Here is a 27,546-nt window from a genome sequence, read left to right on the forward strand (position 1 = left end):
GCCTCTTTCACATATAGGTGGGATTATGTGGGTGTTGACTGCATCTAGGTGTGTAGATATAGATAAAAGTTTTGTGAATACTAAATTGATCCAAAGGTCGGTCTTGCACAGTTTTGGGTGTGAATAATTTAATGGCCAGCTCTGGAAGTGGTGGCACATCAAAAAGGTAAACTTATTGGAATAAACAGGAAAGGGAGGTTTAGTGTTATTGCTGCTGTTGCTACTTCCAGCCTGCCATGCCATGTACACTTTCTGTTTTGCCATGCCCCTCTGCCCAGTCACCATACCTTAGAGCCGGTCAACAATGGACTAAAACCTCTACAAAATGCAAAGTGGAGTAAAATTTCCTTTCCTCCTCTAATTTTCAGGAGTTAGACATGTTTTCCCCACAATGAGGAAAGTAAGTAAGACAGATTTTGGTACCAGATGAGTAGGACCCTTGCTATGCCACTGACAGTATGATTCAGATGTCTTTGGAGATAGTTCATGAGAAATGAATGGAAAGTCTTGAAGATGACAGATACAAAAGCTGCCCTGGAATGCTACAGTCAAACTTGATATGAGATCTGACCACAGGTCAGAAGACCAGAGTGGTGATAAGGAGAAATGTCCACACTCAGGAGGCTTCAGTTAGGAATTTGGACTGCAATGGCACTTTGGTGTAGGCTTGTGTGCTATGCTTTGGCAGAGAACTGGTCTACATTTGGCCTATGTCCAAAAGCACTGTAGCTCACTGAGATGAATTACAGTGGAGGAGCTATTCTAGAAGGAAAAACTTCAAGGGAGCCGAACGTTTAGATGATGACATGGTTGCAATAAAAAAACAAAACACAGTAAAATAAAAAATAAACATAAAGATAAAGGTTTTTAGACAGCTTGACTTTGAGGATCAAGAGCAAGCAGCCTGGCACAATGATTTGAAGTGTTGAGTTTGACCTGAAAGCAGCATTCAGCAGAGTTGTACCTTACAGAGCTGAACCTAAAGGCAATGTGTTTGATGAAATGATTGGCAACAAAATGGTCAGACCAGTAAAGCCTTAATTTGGGAACATAATTTGCTCAGAGATAGACTTTTAATTCAAAATGCTTATTTATCTAATTGAATTTCCTCACCAGAAATAGTGAAACTTGTTATTGTTTCTGACATAAAAATAAAAGAAAAAAAGAAAATTTAAAAGTCAGAATTATAATGGATATGAATTACATTGAGATGCTATGCAAAAGCCTAATGCATGGACAGAGGGATTTTGCAATAGAGTTATCTGCTAATATTACCCACAGATAATTCTGGAAATCCACTGAGGTAGATTTTTTCCACATTATCCAGCTCTGCCCAGTGTCTCCAAGTTTCTTTTTGCAACTTCATTAGATCTTAGATTGGTATATTTTTGATACTCATTTATTCCAATACTATGTATCTGTCCCTAGAATAATGATATATTATATTGATTATTTTCATTGTATAATATCTTCATGACTAGCAGAATGATTTCTTTTTCACCTGTACTTCTCTGTCGAAAGTGGTTAGCAGTCATCATGAGACAGGAGATTAGGACTCAGTGTGGGTTTGTAATCTTCCAAGTTATGAGACTCCAAGTACATGCACAGAACACAGAATTCATTCCTAATTTCTCCTAAGTAAGAAGAAGAAGCAACCTGAGCATTCAAGATTATAAGCAACCCTGATGTGATTTATACAGGTCTAACACTCTGTTCATTGACATGCTCAATGAACCTCAGCAGAAAGTAGTTTTCTTTGAGCTTCTTTGAAATGGTGACAGGAGGTTAAGTCCATGCTCAGGAAATTTCAGTTAGGAGTTAGTAATGCACTGGCACTTTGATACACAGGTGGGTGCTGTGTTTGGAAGGAACTTGGACCAGACACTGGATTCATATTCCAAAGATTCTTTTTGTGTCTGCATTGAGGAAAGTACAAGGCCTACATAGGTCCCTGTGATTGCTACTGTTGGAGCAACAGCAGATTTCATTTTAAAGATTGGACATCCTCTTGCACGGGTTTTCCTGCAAAGATCAGAATGAGTTTTGGAACTGATGAAAGGATTTCTTAAATGTGGGAATCCTAGGTTGGTGATGACCATGTATATCCAGAAACATAAAAAGGAGCCTGCTCCACATACTGACACTCACAATGGAAGTTTCAATATTTCAGCCAGTTACTTTGAGCCTACATGGCTTTTCTAAATTTCCTCTAAGCCCAGGGATAGCACTACCTCTCCTCAGCCCAGAAATGCACAGAGCGTGTCAATGGTGGGCCAGTAAATCATAGAGTCCTTGCTACAAGTAAGGTGACATCAAACCAGTTTCATTTCCAGGGAACGACACAATGAACTAAAGACTGGCAAAGGTGATGAAGCAAGTGTGGAGACCATGTTATTTGTTTATCTTTCTGCTCTACTGTTGTCCACCATTAAAGGGTTCTTCTCCAGCTATTTACAGTGAGACATTGATTTGAAGCAAATAGAGACCTCTGTCTTATGTGGGAGTCCCATACCTTCTAAGAAAAATATGTTGAAAAAAAATTTTTTCTCTTGTTTTATAAAATAAATGGCCTCCTTTGGCTTGGTCACTCATGAGAGAATGAACCTAACTGTAGGATTGTGACAGACCTGTAACATTCAAATAGTTAGAGTAGTCTCACATTATGTATGCCCATCTCAAAATGTACTGAAATTTAATGCTTGTACTGTAAGACATAAGATCCCACTACGTAAATGCTGAATGGCAAATAACATGGCAAGAGTCTTTAAGATACAACAAATGCGTATGCCAGGATACAGTACTGTCCTTGAGAGCAATGCTGTGGGTGGCAAGAACTTCGCAATCAATCAGGAGTGTTGAAAATGCCAGTGTTTATTTTCATTAAGGGACAGTATCAAAAGGAGGCAGAAGTGAGTCAAAATGAGGCACTAGTATTTTTATAAGTGTTTGTTTTTCTGTAGACAGGATTTTGTAGAAAAGGTAATGATTTAAAGGATGTATCCTTCAGGGTATTTAGCTCTTTGCAGAGTTTCTGGGAGTAAATTTATTGTGTTTGAAAATACTCTCAAGATTTAAAAATTAGAGAGAAACTGGAAGCCTTTGAAGGCTGTGGTTTCAAATTTTACACTGGAGAGAAAGAACAAGCAAAGAAAAACCTAAACCTATTTCATACCGAAAGGTGTGATCTATATAACTGGTAAGAATAAAGAGGTTGAATTTCTCACTCCAAATAGATGTGTACTATATTTGCTTTGTTCACCTTAATTTGTTCTTAACTTTCCTTGTAAATTCTGAATGATTCAGTTCCTAATGTTTTAAAATGTCCTTGCAGCAGATGGGCTAAATACCATCATAACATAAATAAGTGACTAGTAAATAGACCATTAGGATGACACTTTCTGAGCTCTTGTTGCTCAAATAGTGCAAAGAAGGAGTCATTAACATCAACACCAGTGCAAACTCTGCATATTATATTTCTTCAAATATGGCACTTGGAAGAAGAAAGAAGGAATGAAAAAGGAAGAAAGGAAGGAAATAACAAAGGAAGGAAGAAAAAGAAAAATAATTGAAAGAAAAATAAATATTTATTTTCATTGAAGGATACAACCACAAAGGATTACTCAGGAATAGCCGTGGTGTAGCAAATGTACTTAGAAACTTATCAAGACTGCAATAATGTCACCTGAGTCAACTCTACCAAAAATTAAAGCACAGCAACAAGACTTACAGAATAGATCTCATAAAGGATTACCTAAAAGAACTGTCCTTTTTGTGGTGGGGCCATTGGATATCATCTGATTTTGGCTGTCCTCTGGGTTCAACATCACAATTTTCAAGTGAGCGCTCGCTCAGGTTCAAGCATTTGGCTCTTTTTACTTATTTGCTAGAGTTGCTTTTGATAGATGCTGCATCATTTAGCAAATAAACACACAGACGCCATGTCACCAAAATATATCAAGACTGAGTGATGGAACACAAGGAACTTAAAACAGTTTCCTTAAAATTAGGATTGTAAAGCCATAATATTTCTCCAGTTTCCTCAGCAATTCAAGGCTGACAGGGCCACTTAGTGACACAGGAAGACAACTGTGTGATAATTCAAAAAATAAAAGAAACCAAGAATTAACATACAAGGTGTGGATGTTGCCTTCAAGGCATGGCCTTGGGTTTGATCTCCAGGATAAGAAAACAAGGACAACAACAATAAAGAATTTTGATGATGACAGTACTTCAGGTGGACTATGAACAAGGAATTTACCATTATTGTGTTTTTCCCTGGAGTTCTGGGGATTGAATTTAAGATCTTCTTGGAAGATATATCCCTAGTTTTTAAAAATGTATTTTCAACTGGGATTAAGGTAAGTCCCTAAATTCTCTATGCTGGATTCAAACTTTCATTCTCCTTCCCCAGCCTTCCAGAATGCTATGGTGACAGGCATGTGATCTTATGTTTGGATTATTGTTTCTGATATATGAGTAATAAAACAAGCTCAGAGCAGCCAAATAACTAGCCTAAAGTCATAGTCATTCAATAGAATGAAATGATTATTTTGTGAATGCACACTCAAACTTGCTCTTTTTTTGAACTAAAACACAAAAGACTTTTTGTTTTCCAAAAAGGGGAACTAAATATGATCTTGGCATGAACAATGAAGCACATTTCTCCAAATTTTTGTGTACTACAAAAAATAAGTGATCAGCCTTGCAAAACTATTTCAAATTTTTGTTTATGATTTTAAAATCTTGATAATTAGAAATGGATTGCAGGAGCTGAGGAAGATCTTAATAACGAAAAGTATACAAAACTTCGTGAATGTTGCATCATTTTAACTTATTTAATCAAAGCTTCCAAGTTCAAGCTGCATTGTAAGCTTCAGCAAAATACTCTAAATTTCTGATGCTTGCAAAAAAAATACCCCGATATACCAAGATCATTTTGAAATCTCCTCTTCACAACCCAAATATTTCCTCCTGTGATTTGCCTATCATATTCTCTGTAAGATCCATTTACCATATAAGGTGGCATCCTCATGAGTTTTCCCCAACTGTCTCACTTTGTGGGGTTTTACTCTATAAGAGAGCCTAAAAAGACAGCATCCTTGGCAACCCCTCAGGACCCTTTTTCCCTCTCTCCTAGACAGAAGCTTTTGTCTCTTAATAAACATATTCTGCTATTAAAACAAACAAAAAGAAGAACAAAGACAAAACAAAACAGCAATATAAGGTGGTCTCTGTGAATACCATGATGTCTACTTGTTGGAGATGAATTTATCAAAGCAGTTACTAGAAAAGAACTAACCTTTGGAAAGTAATCTGAAGATGCAACTTCTTAAACTGAATAAAAATACCACAATCTACATATCCCATCAGGTCAATACAAACAAACAAACAAGCAGATTCAAAGTGGCAAAAACTCAAAGTAATCAATCATAAGGCATATTGTAATGAACCTTGAAGGTCTATAAACAGAAGATCCTGGAGACTAAACTCCTCATAAAGAAATTCTCACAAATTTTTACATAGAATTTTTCAGGTTCTGTCCTAGATACCCAAACTCCCAAATGAGTGTGTGGCACAAGTTAAGTAAAGAGACAGTATGATTTTTAGGGCTCCAGGAGGGTCAAAACACTTTAAGCTCGAGGATTTGAGGATAAAGACAAAGGATACTCTGGATCAGTGCACTTATATTAGGATCAATACAAAGGGTGGAGAGACTGTGGGAAGTGCAGGCAATGAGCAGGACCTTGGGAGTCACTTCAAGGATGTCTCTAAGTCATGAATCAAGTCAACTCAGTAACACTGTCTTATCATGAAGACATGGTAGAAGTGAGACTGTAGGAGTAATCTTTGCAGCTGCAGTCTCTACCTTGTTAATTGGGTTGGAGCCAGAGTGTCCACAGTTGTGGCCTTATCCTGTCCTTTGAGGTATCTCTGGCCTCACAGGCCACTACAGGCTTCCGCCAGGACCAGTGATTCACAGAGGTTCACTTACTATGAATCAGCTCCCATTGCCAGGCAAGCGGCTAAGGCCTAGGACAGACTCACAGATAAATATAGAAAGCCAATTAGTAAAATTTAAAACCTGCTCAGAGCCGCTTTGTAATGGTTTCCAACAGTAAGTATCAACAGAAAAGACAGATGCAAGAGATGGTTTGAAGAGGTCATTTCCTAAGCTGATAGAAGGAAAAGAAAATCAATCAAGTTTAATATATGCAACAAAACAATGTTCTGACAATGAGAAAATGAAGATAACTCTAGGTAACGCAACAGAATTCATCGCCAGGTAGGAGGATTGCTACATCACAATAACAGAACATTGGACTGTTATGCCAACTCACATAATGAAGAGAAAACAGGCAGAGGTAGAACTTCATCTAAAGAGGTGACAAGAACTGATTTTATTAGATGTGATGATATGAACAGCTACACTGAAGAAAAGGACTCATCATGGTAGCCACTGATGACTCCCCATCATTTTGTTTTGCAGTCTAATAATGCTTATATTTCTGGTTTTGATTGATTTTAGTTTGTGTGTAATTATTAGATTTCAGTATGTATGAAGATATGAACAGCTATTTTCAAGAAGCAAAGGAATATGCTAGCTATTATTGATCGCCTAATGTCTGGTTTTACTTTTTTTTTTTTTCTAATCAGTATGGGGGATGGAACTTATGACCACCTGCTAGCAAGGCAGTTACTTATGCTGCTGAGCTAAATCCCCAGCCCCTAATGTCTGGTTTTAAAGGCCCATAAGGCTCTCAATTTTTGTTCTGATTGATTTTATACTGTTTCGGTTTGTATTAACTTTCTCTTTGTGATGGTATGGACAACAATGTCGAAGAAAACAAGAGATATTATCGTAGCTACAGTTGATTTCCTGTTGTCTTGTTCTGAAATCCTGAAAATACCACTGTTTTGATCTGATCAACTTTGTTCTGTTCTGTGTTTCATTGTTTCATTCTCTTTAAAAGAAAATAGGCAGATGCATTAGCATTTTAATAGAGAAAACAGATATAACTTGAGATATAAAAATGTATAAGAAATGACAAGATTGGTTTAGGATGGTGAGCTACAGAGTCAGATGAGGAAGCCTGCAGAGGGTGCCTGCATGCTGGAGGCTGAAGAATTCAATCCAAGGTCTGAAGTTTACCCTAGTGTCTCAGTGCAAGTCTGCACCAGCAGGCTGATGGGTCTGTGACAGAAGGCTGAAAGATCTACAATACAAGGCAGAAGGATCTATGCCAGAAAGACAAAGTCCAGACCAAGGGTAAATACTGGAGCTTCTCCAAAGAAAGCAATGCATTCCTCCTTTCCTTTTATAAACTTCTAAATGTCTCAAGCGGAAACAACCACTACAGCAGAGGTAATCGTACAGATAAATGCAATAGACCAGCTTAAATTTGACCTTGCCTTAGGAAGATTGTTTTGGATTGACCAGAGGTACAAAGAAATCAAATAGTCTTAAAAAGAGAGTGAGAGAAGGGATCCAGGTCCTAGGTGAAGTCACAGAGATGACTGAGCATAAAATGCAGTGATGATTTTTTCAGGATGAGAAGGTCCCCTGGGAAAGAATGTATGGGGGCAGAGGGAGGATGGACAAGGAAGTTTATCTATTTCAGGATATTTTAACTGGATACTTAAGTCTGGGTGACTTAAAAGGCACAACATTACTCATGGCTTCCTCACTGCATCACATGGCAGAAGGAAAATCTGACAAATTCATGTCTACAAGGCCATGTGAGAAAGAGAGGGCCTGTGTGTTTGTGTGTGCATTTTACCTGTGAGCTGCACTCCTTCCCCTTTTTCCTACCTCAGTCTTTGATCACCTGGAATTACAGCCATGAGTCACCCTGCTCCTTCCTCCTCCTCCTCTCACTAGTGATGGCAATCCATTTACCCAGTTGACGTTCAACTTCATGATGGAAAATTTTCTGGTGTCCACGGACCTCTTCATTCACAGTTTGTATCGCATTATGCAATATCATTGCCATTGCCTTCCTACCAAGCAATATTCTAATCCTTTAATGCTCAACTTTATCTTTTTTCTTTAAAAAGAAAACAATTATTATCGTTATCATTATGACTAATTATGTTTTGATTTTTTTTTCCCCTTGCAGCAGTCAAAATCAGGAGCTCCGGCTTCCCAGGCCTTGCTGTGAGGCTTAGGTATATCCGGGATTCCTTTCTTTATGATTGGTATTTGTAATTTTCTGACTTATTTTGGGCATAGGAGGTTCTTGTCGGATTTTGCAGAAGGCGAAATTAAGGTGTCGGTTCCTAGGGAAGGATTCAAAGCGGAACCCTGGAATAGAAATTTAGCAGCCTTGGTCAGTGAAAGGACATTCACTGTTACATACTCTGCAGTTGACAACTCGCAGTTGGTTGTAACCTTTGGCACTGTCTGCCAATTTTTGTTTTCTCCAGTGTGAGACTCTCTGCCTGGCTCCGATAACCCCGCATAATTCACAGCCAACAACCTGCTGTGAGGCGGGTCTGTACTGCTTCAGACCCAGTCATGGCTGTGCCAACTAACACTCATCCTCATCTAGGGGCTCCTGGCCCCAGGGACACAGAGGCACCTCCGACCCGGAAGTGGCTGTGCGCAGATGACATCTCGCGAGACCTGTGAAGGCGCGTGGCCCGCCTCCCTATGAGCCTTGCTGGACGTTTGGTTCCTGCCCTGAGCTCTTCAAGCGCCATCTTGCTCCCTTGGCTAGGGCGCCCGGCTTGGAGTTGCTGTGTGTCTAAGGAAACGACTCAGCTGCACTTTCCCAGAGAAGGGTAGGTGAAGGCTGCAGCTTTTGGCCCCCAGGCTGCGGAGAGGAGGAAGCAGGAGAGTGGCTCTGGGGGTCTCCTTGGCTCTTGGGCGGGTGCCCGAGGAGCTGTGGTTGGTTCACAAGCGAGCAGCCTTTTGAGGCGGCCGGGAGCCTTAGGAGGGCCTGGAGCCCTGCCTGGCCGGGATGTCAGGCCACACCGTGCTGAGACAGCACTTCGGGTAGTGGGAGGTGAAGGGGATTCTGAAACCTAGTTTTGCCTTATCTGGTGTTCAGCAGTCTGACTTAGGGACGGCATAAGCGCAGGGACTGGAACAGCCCACGCCCCAGTCCCCACCCGCTCCGCTGCATTGGCACTCCCACCAACCCAGCTGGTGCCTCAGCCTGGGCCTCTTGCCTGCTGGCTCCTTCGCATAGTTTTCTTCGTATTTGTTTAGTGGCTTTTGCCCTGGGTATAAGCTTACCAATCGCATTTTTCTCTTCTAATTCTGAGAGGCCCTCACTACCTAGCTACTGGGACTGGGCGGAAAAAGTTACATCCTTCTGCCTCAGCCTCTCAGGTCCTGCAATTTTGGACTGCACTGCTGTTCCAGGCTAAATAACCCCAACGTTAAACTCCATTCCTTCCCACTTATAGGGATTTACAAGTTCGATCTGTCTCCAAGACTGTGCCAGTTCCAATGTTCTGCTTAGTTTCCTAGCAGGCCTCATTAAAGCTCTGGCAGTGTTTCTCCTCACAGTTTTCCTGGGAGAATCTGTTTGGGCTTCACTTCTCCTCAGGACTAACCTTCTTTGAGCTTTTCCTGTTAGACATCACTCTCTTTTCAGGTTTGTTTCCCTCACTGTTAGGAAAAGTAAGGAAAGCAGTGTATTTGTTCCTGGCCTTGCTGGCTTCATCTAGTTAACACATCTGTGCCTGTCTGTAGCATCTTCCATGAGAGACACACCTGTTTGTCCCCTAAGACAAGAAGCTTAATCTACTTTAAGATGCCTCTAGGGGAGTTTCTCCAGAGTGTGACATTACAGACAGTGTTTTGAATCCTTTTCCTCTCAGAAACATCCTAAGGCCTAGCATGTGTCAAATGTCACGGTCGAACCCAAATGCCTTCTATGAGAGAAAACCCTGTGAGTCAAACACTGTCCTTTAGAAACAGCTTCTCAACATGGGAAGTGGGGGTGAAGGGTCAGTTTTAGGGATTGGGTTTGGGGTTTTTTGTTTTGTTTTCCTTTGTTTAACTAAGTCATGCTGTGCAGCCTAGACTGGTCTCAAACTCATGATTGTCCTCCAGTTGGTGCTTAATCCTAGGGATTGAACCCAGAGTCTTTGTAGTTAGCTAAGCTACAGTCCTTTTCATGCATTCATTTGTACGTTCATTTATTTGTTTGTATATATTAATACAGAGTCTCATTAAAGTGCTAAGTAAGTTCCCCACCCAGAATCCTCCTGCCTCATCCTGTCAGGCTGCCAACAGCAGCTTTTATGTCAGACTTCTCCCCCATTCTCCCTTCACGTGAGTGCTTACCTCCATGTCCTCTAAGACCAGACATCAGGCAAGAGTTGTTTGGATACTCTGCCCTGAGAAATCTACCAGTCTGTCTCACCATTTCCCCCTCTGATTCTTTTAGGCCCTGTCAGTTCTAACAACTGTTACCAGAGACTCCTCACCACTTATATCTGGGGCCTATCTCTTATTATAAAAAGTCAGTGCTGAAAGGGGTTTGGTATCATTGATCAGAGAAGCCTGATCACTCTTTGACATCTGGATGGTGTCGGCTTACTGTTTGGGTCTTAATCTATCCTGTCTCAGTACTTTAGCATGTTGTTTACTCCCTTTTCTTTAAAGTAGGTGTGCTGTGTGCCTCACTGCTGGTGCTCCCTTTTCCTCACAGATGTCCAGCTTACTGCTGTCCAAGAAACGTAAAGTATCTGGACCTGATTCAGCAGCACTGGATTCTCCGCCCCCTATGTTGGATGAGTCCTCAGGACCAATGACTGTGAGTGTCTTCCTGGAGACTGCCAGGTGGGAGGGTAGAGTGGGTTTCTTATAAAAATCCCTCTGTTGAAGCCCCTATTATGTCTTTCTGAACCTGGTTCTCCCCCCCCCCCCTTTGGTTTTGTCTGTTTCTCTCCCTAGGCAATACCAAAAAATAGTGACACAACCATAGATGAAGCTCTTTACTCCCGTCAGCTGTGAGTGGGGCCAGACCTGGGGATGAGAAGGAAGGAGGAAGCACAGAATGGATAGGATGGGGTGGTTCAGGCTCTGACCCAGAAGTTTCCATCTGCAGGTATGTGTTGGGTGATGAGGCAATGAAACATCTCCAGAAATCCAGTGTGCTGATATCAGGTTTGCGGGGCCTGGGTGTGGAGATTGCTAAGAACATCATCCTTGGTGGTGTAAAGGCTGTCACACTCCACGATGAAGGCACTGCTCAGTGGTCTGACCTCTCTTCCCAGGTACCTGTCTGAGTCTCCTTGCTAAGATGCTAGCCTCCTTCATATGTGCATCTATTTCAGTCCTCTCTTGATGTGTTCTTTGTAGTACTATCTGCAAGAGGATGATATTGGTAAAAACCGAGCTGAGGTGTCACAACCCCGGCTTGCCGAACTCAACAGCTATGTACCTGTCAGCACCTACAGGGGACCCCTTGAGGAAGACTTCCTTAGTGGTTTCCAGGTACTTTGAAGCATCGCCCTGCTGGTGCCTAAATTTGTCAGGTAGTATCTGTTGGTCATGTGTTAAATGGGCTGGCCCTGTGGTCATGATTTTTGTGAGAGCCTAGGCTTAGGAATAGAATCAGGTGTGGGACTTGTCTTTGGTAGATTCATAGCCTTTCAGAAAGAAGAGTGCAGTAGTATACTTTGGTGTTGTAATTAGGAGCTCTGAAGTCTTGAACTAGATTGCCTGTGTGTTCTGTCTTTCTACATCATTGTGAAAAAGTCACTTAATCAGCTCTGCTCTTACTTTTCCCATTTGTAGAATAGCAACAGAAATAAGGTTGACCTTAGACTTTTTGAGCAACCTGACCTTTGACTGGCAAGTGGCATGGCATTGGTGGTATAGAGGTGTCTCTTACACAGCAGAGAAGAGCTAGAGAAGAGCTTTGGATGCTGCTTTCCCTTGGCTTCAAAGTGGACCCCGGTACTAGACAGAACTCTTGTTACAGAAGTAGAAACGTGTCTTCCTGAAGCCTTCTCCATTTTGTATTGCGTTAGGACCAGGAATTAAACCCAGCACCTTGCATTTGCCAGGCAGGCACTGTACAGAGAAGTGCATCCCTGGTCCTATGTCCTGTTGAAGAATCAAGGAAATTTAAACCAACACCTCAGTTGTAGAGCAATTTAACTGTGGCTCTGTGGTAATTTTCTGGAAAGTTGGAACAAGTAGTTTCTTCATACATAAAAGCAGACTTTGGTTGGAACAAAGTATTTCTATTAGTTTATTTCTCGGAGAACAATTGGGTTGTAGACAGGCAGCTGAATTAATTAACCCATCTTCAGATTCTGTACTTCATTACCTCCTTATCCTTCTTAAGTATTGGAGATTGTTTTTTGTTTGTTTGGTCTTTGTTTTCTTCCTTTTTTTTTTTTTTTTTTTTTCATTTTTTTTAAACTGAGTTTTCCTTCTGAGTCTGACACCCTGGGAATTTTTAAATGTTTGTGAAAGAGGGCTGACTTATCACTGCTAGGATCTTCATTTCTTCATTCTGTCCTGGTGCCATCCCTCTCAGATTTTTCTGTTTCCTGTCCCTGTTCCCTTTGTGCCAGGTCACTCTAATGCCACTTCCTGTTTGCAGGTGGTGGTCCTTGCGAACACTCCTTTGCAGTGCCAGCTCCAGGTGGCTGAAGTGTGTCACAGTCGTGGAATCAAGCTGGTGGTAGCAGACACTCGGGGCCTATTTGGGTGAGTGAATCCCTCTTCTGTCCTCCTAAGACTTGCCAAACCCAGCCTAAGAGTCATACCACTCTTAGGCAACCAGATTGACAGATTTCTGTGTTCACTTTCTCTGCACTGCTGTGAACACCCTTTGCCACCCACCACTCATATCTCAGTTTGTTAGGCAAGCATTGGCTATATTTTGAAACCTGTGAGTGCCTGTGTACGTGGTCTTTCCCATCAGTTCTGTTGCCTCCCTGTATAGGCAGCTCTTCTGTGACTTTGGGGAGGAAATGCTTCTCAGGGATTCCACTGGGGAGCAACCACTAAGTGCGATGGTGTCTATGGTCACCAAGGTAAGCAGACCAGTGGTTGTAATAAATAGATGGGCAACAACTATCCTTGCCTCTTCCTTTCTGACAGTCTTACCTGATCTGTAAAACTCACCCCTTTTCCCACTAGGGCAACCCTGGAATTGTCACCTGTCTGGATGAAGCGCAGCACGGATTTGAGAGTGGCGATTTTGTTTCCTTCTCAGAAGTTCAGGGCATGAAGGAACTCAATGGCAGAGAGCCCATAGAGATCCAAGTGCTAGGTATACCAAGGCTGGGTTTGATGAGAAATGGCTGCCTAGAGCAGGTGGAAAGTTGCCCTTAGCTGTGGGGCAGTCCTAGAGGACAAGAAATGATACATTTCTCTAGTCTGAAGCAAATTGAAAGCCAGAAGGGAGCCATGGTGTGTCTGGAACCTTTATGGAGGTTCAGTAGAGGGAGAGCCATGGGATCCCACTGATGAAAGTGTTGCAGGTAGAATTCTGTAGTGTAGTCTTTTCTGTTTGCTTATCTCAAAAAGTTGTTAATGATTACAGCTGTTTAGGTATTTGCTTTAAAATTTCTGTATCTTTACATTTCCAAAAGGATAACATTTCAGGACCTATAGAGTGTAGTTATTTTGCTCTCTGAGTGATGGTTTACTTTCATGTGCATACGTGCTTGATAGGGGTTTTAGCATTGCTCTGTTTGCTGTTGAGTTTTGCTTTTATATGTGTCCTTTCTCAATTTGTGTTACTTGCTTTGCTGATGACAGTTATAAAAGATTTCCTGAAGAAGAGACATTGATGGCTACATGTCACAAATTCCAATGTCCCTCCTTTTTCCCTGTACACCCCAAATTACATCTGATGTAATTTTCTATCACCTTGAAGACGCTCTTTAACATTTTCTCTATTGTGCACCTGCTGCTAATTCTTTCAGCTCTTCTGAGTGTAACTTGTATTTCTGCTGGCTGCCTTTTGAAAGAATTTTTCTGAGTCTGGAATTGAGTGTTGAACGAAGAGGGCAGTAGCTTGAACCCAGGAAGTTCTCCAGGGCTGGTGAATAGCCCACAGTTGCATGTCAGGCTTGAGCTAGCTTTGGGGCAGGAGGCAGAAGAGGGATGATTTCTGATCTCACCAGTGCTTAGGAAGAGACCTCTAATGACTGATCTAGGAAAAGGTGGCTTTTCCTTGGTTTGCTGGTACTGTTGATCTTTGGCAAGTATGATGTGGGAGGGATATTACATGGAACTACAGGTTCTCCCTCCAACTCACTATTTTATTTAATCTTCCAGGTCCCTATACATTTAGTATCTGTGATACCTCCAGCTTCTCTGATTACATCTGTGGAGGCATCGTTAGTCAAGTGAAACTATCTAAGAAAATTAGTTTTGTGAGTAAAGCCAGTGGGGCAATGGGAGGATCAACTGCAGGGTGTTTTCCACATTTCTAGTTTTTGTTTTAGTTGAGATGTGTTGTTTTGTTGGTTTGGTTTTGCTTTTTTTTAACCTGTGTTGTTCCTGTCCCACTTTCTACAGAAACCCTTAGTAGCCTCACTGGCAGAGCCGGACTTTGTGATAACAGACTTTGCTAAGTATTCCCACCCTGCACACCTGCACATTGGCTTCCAAGCCCTACATGAATTCTGTGTTCAGAACAGCAGGCAACCTAGACCTCATAATAAGGTAAGAGAGTGGTTGAGACATCCAGAATTCTTGGTCTGAGACATTGTCTTCCCTGTTCATCGAGCTCTTCGTTTCTCATTACATCCCTTCCCTTCCTTCTGTAGTGTTCTAACAAGTTCTCTCTGGGTTTCTTTGGCCCACCAGGAGGATGCAGAAAAAGTGGTAGCCCTAGCACAAGCTGTGAATGCTGGAGCCTTGCCTTCTGTCCAGCAGGACATCCTGGATGAAGACCTCATTCGGAAGTTGGCCTATGTGGCTGCTGGTGATCTTGCACCAATTAATGCTTTTATTGGAGGCCTGGCTGCACAGGAGGTCATGAAGGTCAGGTTGGGTTAGGCAGGGCAAAACTTGTGTAGTCCGGGTGTCTTTCTGACTCCATCACTTGCTAATCTGTATCGGCCTTGGTTACCTGCTGACACTCTGCTTTCCCCAGGCCTGTTCAGGGAAGTTCATGCCCATCAGGCAGTGGCTGTACTTTGATGCTCTTGAGTGTCTCCCTGAAGACCAGGAAGGCTCCATGGAAGATAAATGTGTCCCCGTACGTAAGCAGGGCTGTGGAAAAGCACTATTTGGGATGTGTGTGACATCTCTGTAACCTCTTTCTTCCCATGATACAGCGCCAGAACCGTTATGATGGACAAGTAGCTGTGTTTGGCACAGACCTGCAGGAGCAGCTGGGCGAGCAGAAGTACTTTCTGGTGAATGACACACTTGGACACTCACTATCTTCATCTTCCCGGTGCATGGCTTCCACTTCCAGAATCTCTTTCTGATATTGAGAGGAACGTCTTGATCTTTAAACTCTGGTCCCATCCCCTTTCCTCTTTTTGTTGATTGAGAAGAGCCTGATACCTCCTTGGCTTTCTTGTCTGGTGCCGCCTCCTTCAGGTGACCATAGCTTTAATGGCTCTCTGACCTGACTTGCATGAGACATGAGGTCCTTTAGGCCTTTCTTACTGTCTCTAGTGGAAGTGAGGAGTGGTGGGTAATGTCACACTACCTTCATTCTCTCTGACCAGATTTCTCATTCCTGACTTCCAGGTGGGCGCAGGGGCTATTGGCTGTGAACTGCTCAAGAACTTCGCCATGATTGGACTAGGCTGTGGGGAGCATGGTGAGATCACAGTTACTGACATGGATACCATTGAGAAGTCCAATCTGAACCGACAGTTTCTATTCAGATCCTGGGATGTCACAGTGAGTGGGGCAGGGCATGGATTTGTCTCTCTTCCTTCATAAACTTCTTGTTTCAGAACTTGATGACTTAGGTATGTTTGCTTCTTCATAACTGTCTTGCACATCATTTGTAAATTTTTAAGCCTGTTTCTTACTTCTTTTAGCTCATTTGTTAGCATTCATTCAGTAGCTCAACAAAAGTGTATTGAGTACGTCTTTGGTCTTATATTTGGCCCAGCTGTTTTCCCCAACTCTTATTTCTTTGAGTTTTTTTTTTTTTTTCAACACCAGTTTACAAATATGAAACTGGACGGTTGAAACATTTCTGAGAGTCTTCTGTGAAGATAAATGTTGCTTATCTTTCTTGACTCACTTCATACTTCACATTCTGTGTGCCAGACATTTGAAGTGCCAGGTGTGTTCCCTAAAGGAAAAATGTGTGTTAAAGGGAAAATACTCAGAATCCTTTCTCGTGTCCTCTGGATGAGTCTGTATTACAGAGTCATCAAGATTATATTTATTTTAAGACTGTAAGGCTTCCTTACATGATTACTTTTTCATGTGAGTGGAATTTTCATGGCAGGAAGATTTTCTTAATTCAAAGAGAAAGTATTTTCCAAATATAGAAAATGATGAAAGGAGAACTTGGGTTGTTTTAAAGATCCAATGAAAAGGAAAATTAAGGGAGCCCTTGTATTAATCTGGATATGAAATCACAATTTCAAAGTTAAACTAAACTTTAAATGTCTGAGCTTGGTCCACTGTGTGTTTAATTTTGAACTATCAGTAGGTGTAATACATACTTGCCTGTTGTGGTTGCACTGTCATAGAAATCCCAGGACTGGTACGCTGAGGCAGAAGAATTGCCTGAAGTTCAAGGCTAGATAGTGTTGGCTACATAGTGCATTCACAACCTGCCTGAACTACATAGTGAGATTATACATTAGTTAATGAATGAATGTAGAAAATAGAACTCTTAAAATTTGTTTTGTGATGCTCAATATTCCTTGCAATCCTTTTAAGAAAACATACAGAATAAAATGGATAGATAGTGTGTCTGTATTTATGAGGCTATGTCCTTTCAAGGGTGCTTCATAAGCCTTTGAGTGCTATGTGATTCTTACAAAAATTCTGTTTTGGGATTGTTTTTCATAATATTGTTTATGGTTCATGCATTATGTGCAATGGGTTTTGAAACTGGCTACTTTGCCGATTTTCAGTTCAAATTAATATGAGAAATAATGACAGCTGTGACATAACAAACATCAAGTGAAAGTGGTAAGGACATCTGTGATAAACAGTGAACAAAAGATAGAATTAAGGTTAGCACACGATAATGAAAACAAGATATAGGGCAAATGAGAGTGCCAGCTCTTTCCCTTCTAGAAATCTTCCCAAAAGAGTGAAGAGATGTCATAGTACAGTGATAAGTACATATTCCTGATTTATGACATCACAGATCAAAATAGCTAAATCTTGGAAGTAGCCCTTATGTCCATTAATCAAGAAGGAGAGAAAATATGTATATGGGTGATAGTACTCTGTTCTTCTTTTGAGAAGGATAACCTTGAGTCCTTTGTAAACAAGGTATTCATGTTGAGACTATTGTATTAGGTGCAATGAATCAAACCTACAAGCTTGGCATATTTTACTCATGAGAAATCTGAAATAATGAGAATCTAAGTTGAGAGGGAAACATCTTTCTCAAATGGAAAGGGGACAAGAGATGGAGAGGGGAGGAGCAGAAATTTGAAGGATGAAAAGAGGCTTGAGACAATGTGCTCTGTGCATATACCAGCTTGCCACAAGAAAGTTAACACACTATAGACATACGCTAAAAGAGAGGAAGAAACAACAGTGCCATAGATCATTTTCAGTGTGGAAGGGAACCAGGAGAAGTGAAGAAGGAGCAGAAGTGGACTTGAAAAGAATTAACACGTCACATAAAATGGCAACTACCCACAGTATATTTGTCCAGTATGTTTTACATGTGAACTAAAAAAAAAGGAAGACAAAATGAGATGAGGGAAACTTGATTGGGTGGAAAGGAAAAGAAGGGGAATAGTAAATGTAAGATACGGTAAGTATGGGCCTTACTCCATTAGCTGATTGTAAACATATATATTGGAAACGTGCAAATGAAAGGAAATCTTCCAAAATGAAATCAAGTGCAATAGAGGATACCTTAATGTAGATACAGAAAGCCTCTTTGGGAAATGGCATTTCTTGAAAGAACTGAAGAACATAACAATAAGAAGTCATCTGAGAGAACACTATACCAAACAAATTCAAGTAGGGCCCGGGCATAACTGTGAGGCTATAAATGGTTTACGATGAGAGAGGGAAGTTCTATGGAAGAGGCTTTTACCTCTGCAGAAGTGTGAGTCAGTGGAGGCTTTTGACAAGTGGAATGTGACTTGGGATTAAAAAGACTGTTTATCCTCATGGTAGCACATTGGTTTGTTTGATTTGGTTGAATTTATTCCAGCTCTGGGCTCCTTAAGCCGAAAACCCTAAGTGTTGGGGAGATAAATGTGTGTTACTTTCATTTAATTGGAGGCCGTTGGTTTATTTTGTATCAAACATCTGCCCCATTTGTCACACCCTCAGCCCTGTAGGGTAGGCACAGATTGTCCCTTGTGCTGAGCTGAGATTTGCTAACTCAGTGCCTATGCCTGGCCTACCATTAGATAAATTAATTCTCAGGATAGCTCTGTAAAGACGTTCTGGACTGTGTGTATGGGAAGTTGCTCTGTTTCCTTATTTCTACCCAGAAATCAAAGTCTGAGAGAGCTGCTGCGGCAGTGCGTCAAATAAACCCGCATATCAGGGTGATAAGCCACCAGAATCGTGTGGGCCCTGATACAGAACACATCTATACTGATGACTTCTTCCAAAACCTGGATGGTGTGGCCAATGCACTGGACAATGTGGATGCCCGTGAGTTTTGATGGTGGTGGGAACAGTGGCAGAATTGGGGAGGTTGTCTTCTTGCTGCGTGTCCTAATGTGTCTTTTCAGCTCTCATGTCATGCCCCTTCCCTCTCTGAAGGCATGTATGTGGACCAGCGCTGTGTATTGTATCGTAAGCCTCTGCTGGAATCAGGCACCCAGGGCACCAAAGGCAGTGTGCAGGTGGTTATTCCTTTTCTGACAGAGTCCTACAGGTCTAGCTATGACCCACCTGAGAAGTCGATCCCTATCTGCACACTGAGGAACTTCCCCAATGTCATCGAGCACACCCTGCAGGTAATCAGCCTTGGGAGGGGGGATAAAGAGCTAGGCATCTAAGCAGCCCTTGTTTATCATTGAGGAACTGCAGCATCTATCACAACATGTCTATGTCCAGCCTCATTCCCTTTCTTCATACTAAGCAGCCTAGAATCTGAAAATTATTTTTTTAACTTTGCAACATTGATGTTTGAGGTATAATGAATGTAAGTCAGCATGTGTATCTGAAATGTAAAAGCATATCTCTGGATAAAAATCTTTTTGATTTGCTAAGATTCCTCCCACTGTTTCTTAAACAAGCAAACAAACAAAAGTCATCTGTTAGCTGGGTGCAGTGTGATATCAATTGCAAGGATTATCAGTGTTTTGGAAACCTGTGGTAGGAGGACCACACATTTAACGTAGGTAATCTATGAACTTGGAGGATCTTAGACTCAGAGTTCAAAACAAAACAAAAACAGAAACAAAAAGCAAAATAGGGGCCGGTGGAGCAGCCCAGTGTAACTCAGTGTGAAGATTCTGAGTTAAAACAAAACTATGTCCCCTGCATCACCGCCAATAATCACCTCAAAAAATCCAAACCCTACCTTTAAATTTAAGGGCACAGTTTAACTTCCTGTAAACTGTTTCCCAAGCTGTGTTAAAACATGTTAGGACCCATGATTCTTAGGTCTCACTCTCCGGAGGCTCTGATTTGATTTGTTACTTGCTGTCATTGGCATGAATGCCCGTCCAATTGACTGTGCTACACCAGGCAGTGATAGTGGCATTGGGTAGTTAACATTTAAACTTAACTGTTTATTGGGATAGTACCCATTTGTGTAAAGCATATTCATGGTGTCCATTACATAGCACAGTGTATATCACATAGCTGGACAAAATGAATACTTCTGGAACCTGGAACCCAGAAGCTAACTGTAATTCTACTGTTCTTGCAACTCAGAAATAACCTTCTGCTTTCACTAGAATTCTCAGTTCTTTAGTGATATGTTAAAGGGATTTGAAGGAGGGAAGGAATAACTGCAGTTCCATTTCTAACCCTTTTTTTTCCAAGGTTCCAGGGTGTATGTTCATGTTAATGGATACATCCTTGTATGCATGTCGGGGTGTAGTAAGTGTGCATATAAAATTTTTTCTATGCTGTTAACCCTCTACCTGCCATGCAGGTAAGCTCAGGAGAAAAAAGTCTTAACAGATTTACCATGGATTTGTGTTTCCTATCTCTATGTGTCATGCCTTGTCTATGACAGTAGTTACTTCTTGCTGCAGTGCTACTCTAAAGAAGTACCTAACATTGAATAGGCAGTTGGAACTGCTATAAACTTTGTGAATACGTTTATGTGCAGATTCTTTGCTAGCAGTTCCAAGAGGTGGGAATACTACTTTTGCCATGTGTATTTTAAAAGCATTAGCTGGATAACACTATTGCAGACATAGACATAGGGAAGGAATTTCTGAACAGAAGTCCAGGGATTCAACAAACAGGATCATACCAAATTTAAAAGCTCCTATACAGCAGAGGACACAACCTCCAGAGTGAAGTGACAACTTAGTGAATGGGAAAAGACATATTGCCAGGTATTCCTTAGAAGACTAAGATCAAGAAAATGTAATGACCTCAAAAAAAAAAAAAAAAAGACCAGGATATAGACAATCAGAACATAAGTGCCTGCCTGGCAAGCGCAAGGTTGTGAGTTTGATCCCTGGTACCAAAAGAAAAAAAAAGCAAAACATGGGCAGTCACAATGAATACATGCTTCTTAGAAGTAGTACAAATGATCAGTAAATAATGAAACAGTACTTAGTCATCATCAGAGAAATGCAAATTAAAAGTTCACTGAGATTTGATCTGAGGTGGCTATCATCAAAACATTTATTAAATTCTAGTAAAGATTTTTCTAGAAAAAGCAACTATTTTCTTTGGTTGCAGTGGAAATCAGTATGGTGAGTCAGATGTACAAAATGTAATTTTATTTTGACACAGCTATACCCATTCTAGGTTTCTTCTCCAAATAGTGAAAAACCATCCTGTTACTTAGGGACGTGAATACCCATATTTCTAGTGGTTATAGTAACTGGTATAGTAACTGGGTAGACCTTGGAACAGTTTGTGTCATAAACAGACAAGTGATAAGGAAACTGTGATATTTGTACCCAGTGCAGTAGCCTGCTGTGGTAAAGAGAGGTAAATTGTAGTTATTTGTAGTCAAAAGTAAGTTGAGAACAGAACATCAATCCAAATAAGCCAGAAACACAAGATTTAACATCCCGTGGTATCTCTTATATGACAAACACATTTATGAGTGTGTGTATATGATTACTGAATTACACAATTTTACTCAAATGTACAAAATAGAAGATAATTAAAAAGGCAAAAGTTCAAATTCCTACCCCATGTTGTTTCAAAATCTATTTTAGTATAAGATAATTTGTTTCTTTTATGCCACTGATTAATACTATTTGTTGAAAAAAATATTACTAGTTTATTTGTGGAAGCATTTTTGCTGTATTTATGACACTTTGAATAATTTTTAAAATTTTTTTGATTTTTTTTTTTTTTTTTTTTTTTTGTGAAAGAGCTAGAATTCAAACGTGCTTGACAGTTAAGCTTTCAGAGTATAAAAATAAAACAGTTTTTCACACAGTTCCAAGTTTTAGTATAGGGATTCTTACTTTTAGATGTCAAATTTTAAAAATTGGATTGAACCTCGTTTGCAGTGATACACGTATGCAAGTGTTCACACACAGATACATATTTGTGTTATGACTGCAGATCAAGGTTATTGATTTTTAAATTGGAGATGAAAAGTTGGGGAAATTTGAAGACTCAATTTTGAGAGATTTTGATTTTTCTCTCCAAGCATCAGTTCTTGTCTTACTGGTGAGCTTTGTGTCTCTGCCTTTGTCTGTCTCACTGTGTGTGTCGCTATCTGTGTCTTACACAGAGTACTTGGGACTGAACCCAGGATCTACACACTGAGCTACCTCCCCAGGCCCTTTTGTTGATTAAATATTGCCCTCCTTGGTTTGTTTGCTCTTTTTCCAGTGGGCTCGGGATGAGTTTGAAGGCCTTTTTAAACAACCAGCAGAAAATGCCAACCAGTATCTCACGTAAGTATCTCACATACTTTCCTACCCTACCTACCTGCCAGGATATGCTGTTTGTGTTCTTTCCCCTGAAGCGCTCAGCACCAGGCCAGGCTTTCAAGCTTTAGCAGCTTCCTGCATGCATGAGCCTCTTAGCATGTGGTGGGTGTGAGTATGGTAGGAGTAGCTTCCCATAGGACAAGAAGGCTGGACTGTAGCCTGCCTCTGAGCCTATGAAGTAATCTAGCTGTTTACTTCCTCCAATTCCTGTTAGGGACCCCAAGTTCATGGACCGGACACTGGGGCTAGCTGGCACCCAGTGTTTGGAGGTCCTGGAAGCTGTGCAGCGCAGCCTGGTGCAGCAGCGACCACACACCTGGGTTGACTGTGTGACCTGGGCCTACCACCACTGGCACACAAAATATTCTGACGACATCCAGCAGCTGCTGCACAATTTTCCTCCCAACCAGGTATTGCACTTTTCCTCTTTTTATTATTCTGTCCTTTAGGCAAGAGTTTATTTTCAACCACTGGGAATTTTATTGATGCTTTCACCATGGCTTCTACTACGTAGTCTTGTTGTCAGAGGCACCCTAAGATCATACTTGCTTCTTCGGACATTGTTTTCTGCAGACATCTATTTTTATCCCATTTCTCAAACTAAGGTGTTTGACTGTTCCTCTCCTATGGTGGGGGTTCAGTGGTACTGATTTGCAATGAGAGCTATACATACGAACATCAGGGCAGACAGTTTTGGACTTTAGAGTGCACTTAACTGGTGTGGATTCATGTTCCACCTCCCATTTAACATTAGGACAAGTGATGTATGTTGTTTCTGTACCACAGTAGTAATAGGTAGAGCTGGATTAGTGATGTGTTAGAGGAGTTGTATGAGGACTTGTTTGCAAACATTTATAGTCAAGTAATAAAGACACTACTGATAAAACTATAAATGTTAACTTGCTCTGTGTTTGGCACAAAGTGAATTTGGGAGGCTAAGCTGCAAATATGAAGACAGACTTCCCCAGACCTGTTCTTTCCCTCCTAGCTCACAAGTTCAGGAGCACTGTTCTGGTCTGGGCCCAAACGCTGTCCACACCCACTGACCTTTGATGTAAACAATGTAAGTCTTTTTCCTGGGGTTTCCTGGGTAGGTGAGAACTGAGTGAAGACCCCCATGCCCCAGGTGGATATTCTCAGTTTTCCATGTCCTGCCTTCTTCCAGTCTCTGCACCTGGACTATGTGATGGCTGCTGCCAACCTGTTTGCCCAGATGTATGGACTGACAGGGTCTCAGGACCGATCTTCCCTAGTCACACTTCTGCAGTCCCTTCCGGTCCCCAGATTTACTCCCAAGTCGGGTGTGAAGATCCATGATTCTGATGAGGAGCTGCAGGACAGCAGTGCTTCTTTTGGTGAGGGCATTTGGCTGTTTGGTCAGGAGTCACTGCTCTGCCTGTCGTCTGCCCAGCCAGGCTTCCACTTTCATTAGTCTGCTGCTGGCCAGCCTGTGTGACCGCAGGCCTGTGTGCCTGACGTTCACCTGCACACCATGCTTTGAGCCTCTGCCGTCTTCCATGTCAAATGTGAGAGTGAGTGAGACAAATACTGTCACTTGTTTCTTGTTTCTTCTGTAGATAAAAGGATAATTGTAAATCCCTTTTCCTGTGTTTTCCTGATTTCTCTCCTTTTGTCTGTTTCTTTAAGATATGTTTAGCTGATGGAAAGAGAAGTATAGTTTCTGAGTGTCGTCTTTCCCTCTGCTACTTTGCCTTTTCTGTCTCCCCATTTCTCCCCTTTCTCCACCCTGGTATCTCCTCAGACTTTCTCTGGCTTGCAGTTTCCCTTGGTTAAGTGTCTCATGTTCTATATATTTCTTCATGTCTTCTGTCTGTCTCTTCCTGATTTTCTTGTTCTCTGAGTATTTGTATTTCCTACCTTAAGGTATTTTGTTTTCTAGTGATTTCATCATGTTATGCTATGTATGTCTTCAGGTGTCTCCACTTCATAACATGTGTCATCCGTCACACATACCGGTATCTTTTCACCTGTCCACTTCTGTCCTTTTCTTCTAAATTTGAATCCAGGTATCATATTGTGTAATTTTTTCCAGTGAATTTTCCTGCAGTTCCTGTCAATATTTACTTCTCCGCTAGCTTCTCAGTCTTATGTTTACTGCCTTGTCCTGTCATTCTTGTGTCATGAAATTATTCTTCCTTTTCTCCTTGCCAGTCTTTTTAAGTTTTATTTGTTTGTGTATATTGTGGCACTGAGGATGAACCCCAGGACTTTGTAGATGCTGGAGAGGTCCTCTGCCGCTAGCTGCATCCCTATTCCTCATTCTCTTCTGTATCTCCTTTCTTTCTGTTCTTTAAAATTGTGGTTAGAACACCTCATATTTGCCATCTTGGCTGCAGCTGTATGTTCTTTTCAGTGATACTGTTGATTGACATTGTTGTGCAGTCTTTGTCTTTCTCATCTGCACACCTAAACATGTGGACTGGAGTGTGACTTGGTGGTTGTGCTTGCCTAGCATGCTTGACCTCCTATGTCCCAAGCCCAACATAACAAAACAATAGGGTAAAACTGCCCATTTAATACATTCTCCCCATCTTTCTCTCACCACGATCTCTGGAAGCTATCATCTACTTTTCATGAGTTTGGTTATTCCATGACGTATATGTGGGAAAAAACACTGTTTACATTTTTGCATTTGTGTTATTTCTCATAGCATATTGTCCTCATTTGTATGTGGATACACACACAGACACACACACACAGCTCAGTCCCTGTAAGGTTTATATTTTATGGTATACTTAACTGTATTTTCCATTTAAGGCTAATGACACTGCATTGTGTGTATATGGTATGCTTTATCTATTTGATGATGGATGTTTCAATTGCTTCTGCCTACTGGTTACTGTGCTTACAGTACATTGACTCTTAATATTTTTACCTGTTTTGTCAGTATCCTCAGAGTTAGTTTCACTGTATTCCTCACTCCTAGATACCATGTGCTTTTCCATTGATCTTCTGCAACTCATTCCTGTGATGCCAGTCCTCTTGATATCCTTTATGATTGTGGAACTTTCTGCTGCACTGTGCGCTCTTGATTTTTACCTCAGATTCTTGCTTTTACTTTGAGATTAGCAAAGCTAGTGGTGTACTTTCTTGTCTTGTAGATGACAGCCACCTGCAGGAAGTGAAGGGGACACTTCCCAGTCCAGCCAGTCTCTCTGGGTTCAAGATGCACCCCATCGACTTTGAGAAGGTGTTGAATATGGGTGGTGGGATGAGGTGCACGGGTGGATTGACAGCAGTTTAATCTTTGGCCTTTGTCAGGTTTACAGGTCTTCCATGGAGTCTAGTCATTTTGTATATTTTGGGGAAATTGGCACTTAATGTGCATGGAATATTTATGGGTCCCCAGTAAGTAAAGAAAGTTTTCTTAAGTGGACCCTCTCTGCATTAGCATTTCTTCTTCATGCTCCCAACAGGATGATGACAGCAACTTCCATATGGATTTCATTGTAGCTGCATCCAACCTTCGAGCAGAGAACTATGACATTTCTCCTGCAGACCGTCATAAGGTGCTGTTAGTCACAATCCTACCTTCCACCCTTTCCCAAGCTTCAGTTCCCCACATTTAGCCTCTTCTGCATGCCCTGCCCACTTTAACAATGATCATTCCTGTTCATTTCCTAACTTTCAGAGCAAGATGATTGCAGGGAAGATCATCCCAGCCATTGCGACGACAACAGCAGCTATCGTTGGCCTTGTGTGTCTGGAGCTGTACAAAGTGGTACAGGGACACCAAAAGCTTCAGTCCTATAGGAACAGTTTCATCAACTTGGCACTGCCTCTCTTCATCTTCTCTGAGCCCCTTGCACCACCTCGTCACCAGGTAGAGGGGCTGCATGGTTGGAAACTTTATGTGAGCCTGTGTGCCTGGATATCATTCAATGGAAAACCCTCCCCAGTCCTCCTCATAGCTGGTATGACTTTCAGTAGTGTAGTACCTATACATTTGTGTATACTTGTTGTTGTGTATCCTTTGTTGTTCTTTGTGTGGAACTGGGCGAAGTATAAGTCCAGGTAGAATGTTCACAAGGAAAGAGAGGGCCTGTGTGTATAAGAGACTAAATGGAAGAGTGATGTGGAAGAGAAGTGAGTGGACGTTTCCCATTTCTCATAATTGTGTGGTCTTGGGTGATTGCAAGTATTTCTTCTGCCTGTTCACAGCATGATTTGAACAGGGATTTGAATAGCAGAGGCCTGCACACTGTCTGAACTTAGAACAGTTGTTGTATCGCCTGTCCCATTCTCCTTTTCATCCCTCAGTACTATCACCGAGTATGGACATTGTGGGATTGCTTTGTGGTACAGGGACGGCAGCCTAATGGTGAGGAGATGACCCTCAAGCAGTTCCTAGATTACTTTAAGGTAAGGCTCTTTTGTCCTTCATTCAAGTCATCTGGAGATGGCAGTTGTGCAGATAACTACATGTTGATCTCATTTATGTTTACTGTTGTTCTCTTTCTCATTCTTTGCAGACAGAGCATAGATTGGAGGTGACTATGCTGTCACAGGGTGTGTCTATGCTCTATTCCTTCTTTATGCCGGCAGCCAAGCTCAAGGAACGGTTGGAACAGCCGTGAGTTGGTGGCTTTGTGGGTAGGAGGGGCTTCCTGTGGGATGCTCAACTTGTAGTTTCATCATTGCAAGCTCACTGCCCTTTCCTTCTATGCTGTGATTTTTCCCAATGTTGCTTTGAGCTCTCGTAACTGCTTCTTGCCCCAGGATGACAGAGATTGTGAGCTGTGTTTCAAAGCGAAAACTGGGCCACCATGTTCGCACCCTGGTGTTGGAGCTATGTTGCAGCGACGTAAATGGAGATGATGTTGAAGTTCCCTATGTACGCTACATCATCCGCTGACCCCAGGATACCCTTTTTACCCTCTTCTCTTTCATTTCAGTTTCCTTCCATATCCCTTCTAACTGTGATAAAACCTAAGCCTGCCTGGGAATGTTAGCCCTGCCTTGTTTTTAAATATGTTTTGACTGCTTCTTTCTACTTTGGAGTTGAAAGTTATAATAAAGAGTTGCCCAGATGTGGTGTGCTTTTTTTTGGAACAGACCTAGTACTCTGTACACTGTAAGAAGAAGTGAACTCTTGTACTTCATGAGGCAGTAGTCAGTTCAAAGGACCGAGCCTCAACCCAGCTGCATGGAAGTTACTCCAAACCTAAAGTCATAGGACCATGACAGTTAAATGTAACTGTTGTCATATATTTAGTGTATAGTAACTTATCTCTTATTTTTGTCTCTGCTTAGTGCAGAACAGATCAGAGCTGCATACAGCATATTTACTATTGCCCCACATAATCAAAAGTCTATGCAAAG

At 41.5% G+C, this 27,546-nt stretch overlaps 1 protein-coding gene across 1 annotated transcript; it reads left to right on the forward strand.

Moving 5' to 3' along the window:
• The first annotated feature begins 10,664 nt into the window (after window positions 1–10,664).
• On the forward strand, window positions 10,665–27,254 carry LOC134475103 (ubiquitin-like modifier-activating enzyme 1). The gene is made up of 25 exons (XM_063244465.1): window positions 10,665–10,769; window positions 10,910–10,968; window positions 11,064–11,232; window positions 11,318–11,452; window positions 12,573–12,679; window positions 12,918–13,008; window positions 13,115–13,247; window positions 14,261–14,358; window positions 14,504–14,650; window positions 14,795–14,971; window positions 15,084–15,188; window positions 15,268–15,348; window positions 15,692–15,847; window positions 18,601–18,766; window positions 18,878–19,074; window positions 22,103–22,167; window positions 22,418–22,613; window positions 23,192–23,266; window positions 23,369–23,558; window positions 25,326–25,414; window positions 25,641–25,733; window positions 25,856–26,047; window positions 26,485–26,586; window positions 26,697–26,797; window positions 26,944–27,254. Exons 1-25 carry the CDS (start codon window positions 10,665–10,667, stop codon window positions 27,077–27,079), a joined length of 3,165 nt encoding a protein of 1,054 aa, XP_063100535.1. The 3' UTR covers window positions 27,080–27,254.
• The last annotated feature ends 292 nt before the right edge of the window (window positions 27,255–27,546 follow it).

The sequence above is a fragment of the Cavia porcellus genome, unplaced genomic scaffold (assembly GCF_034190915.1).
Source record: "Cavia porcellus strain 051 isolate PalLab524CR breed Dunkin Hartley unplaced genomic scaffold, mCavPor4.1 scaffold_61, whole genome shotgun sequence".
NCBI classification, from domain to species: domain Eukaryota; kingdom Metazoa; phylum Chordata; class Mammalia; order Rodentia; family Caviidae; genus Cavia; species Cavia porcellus.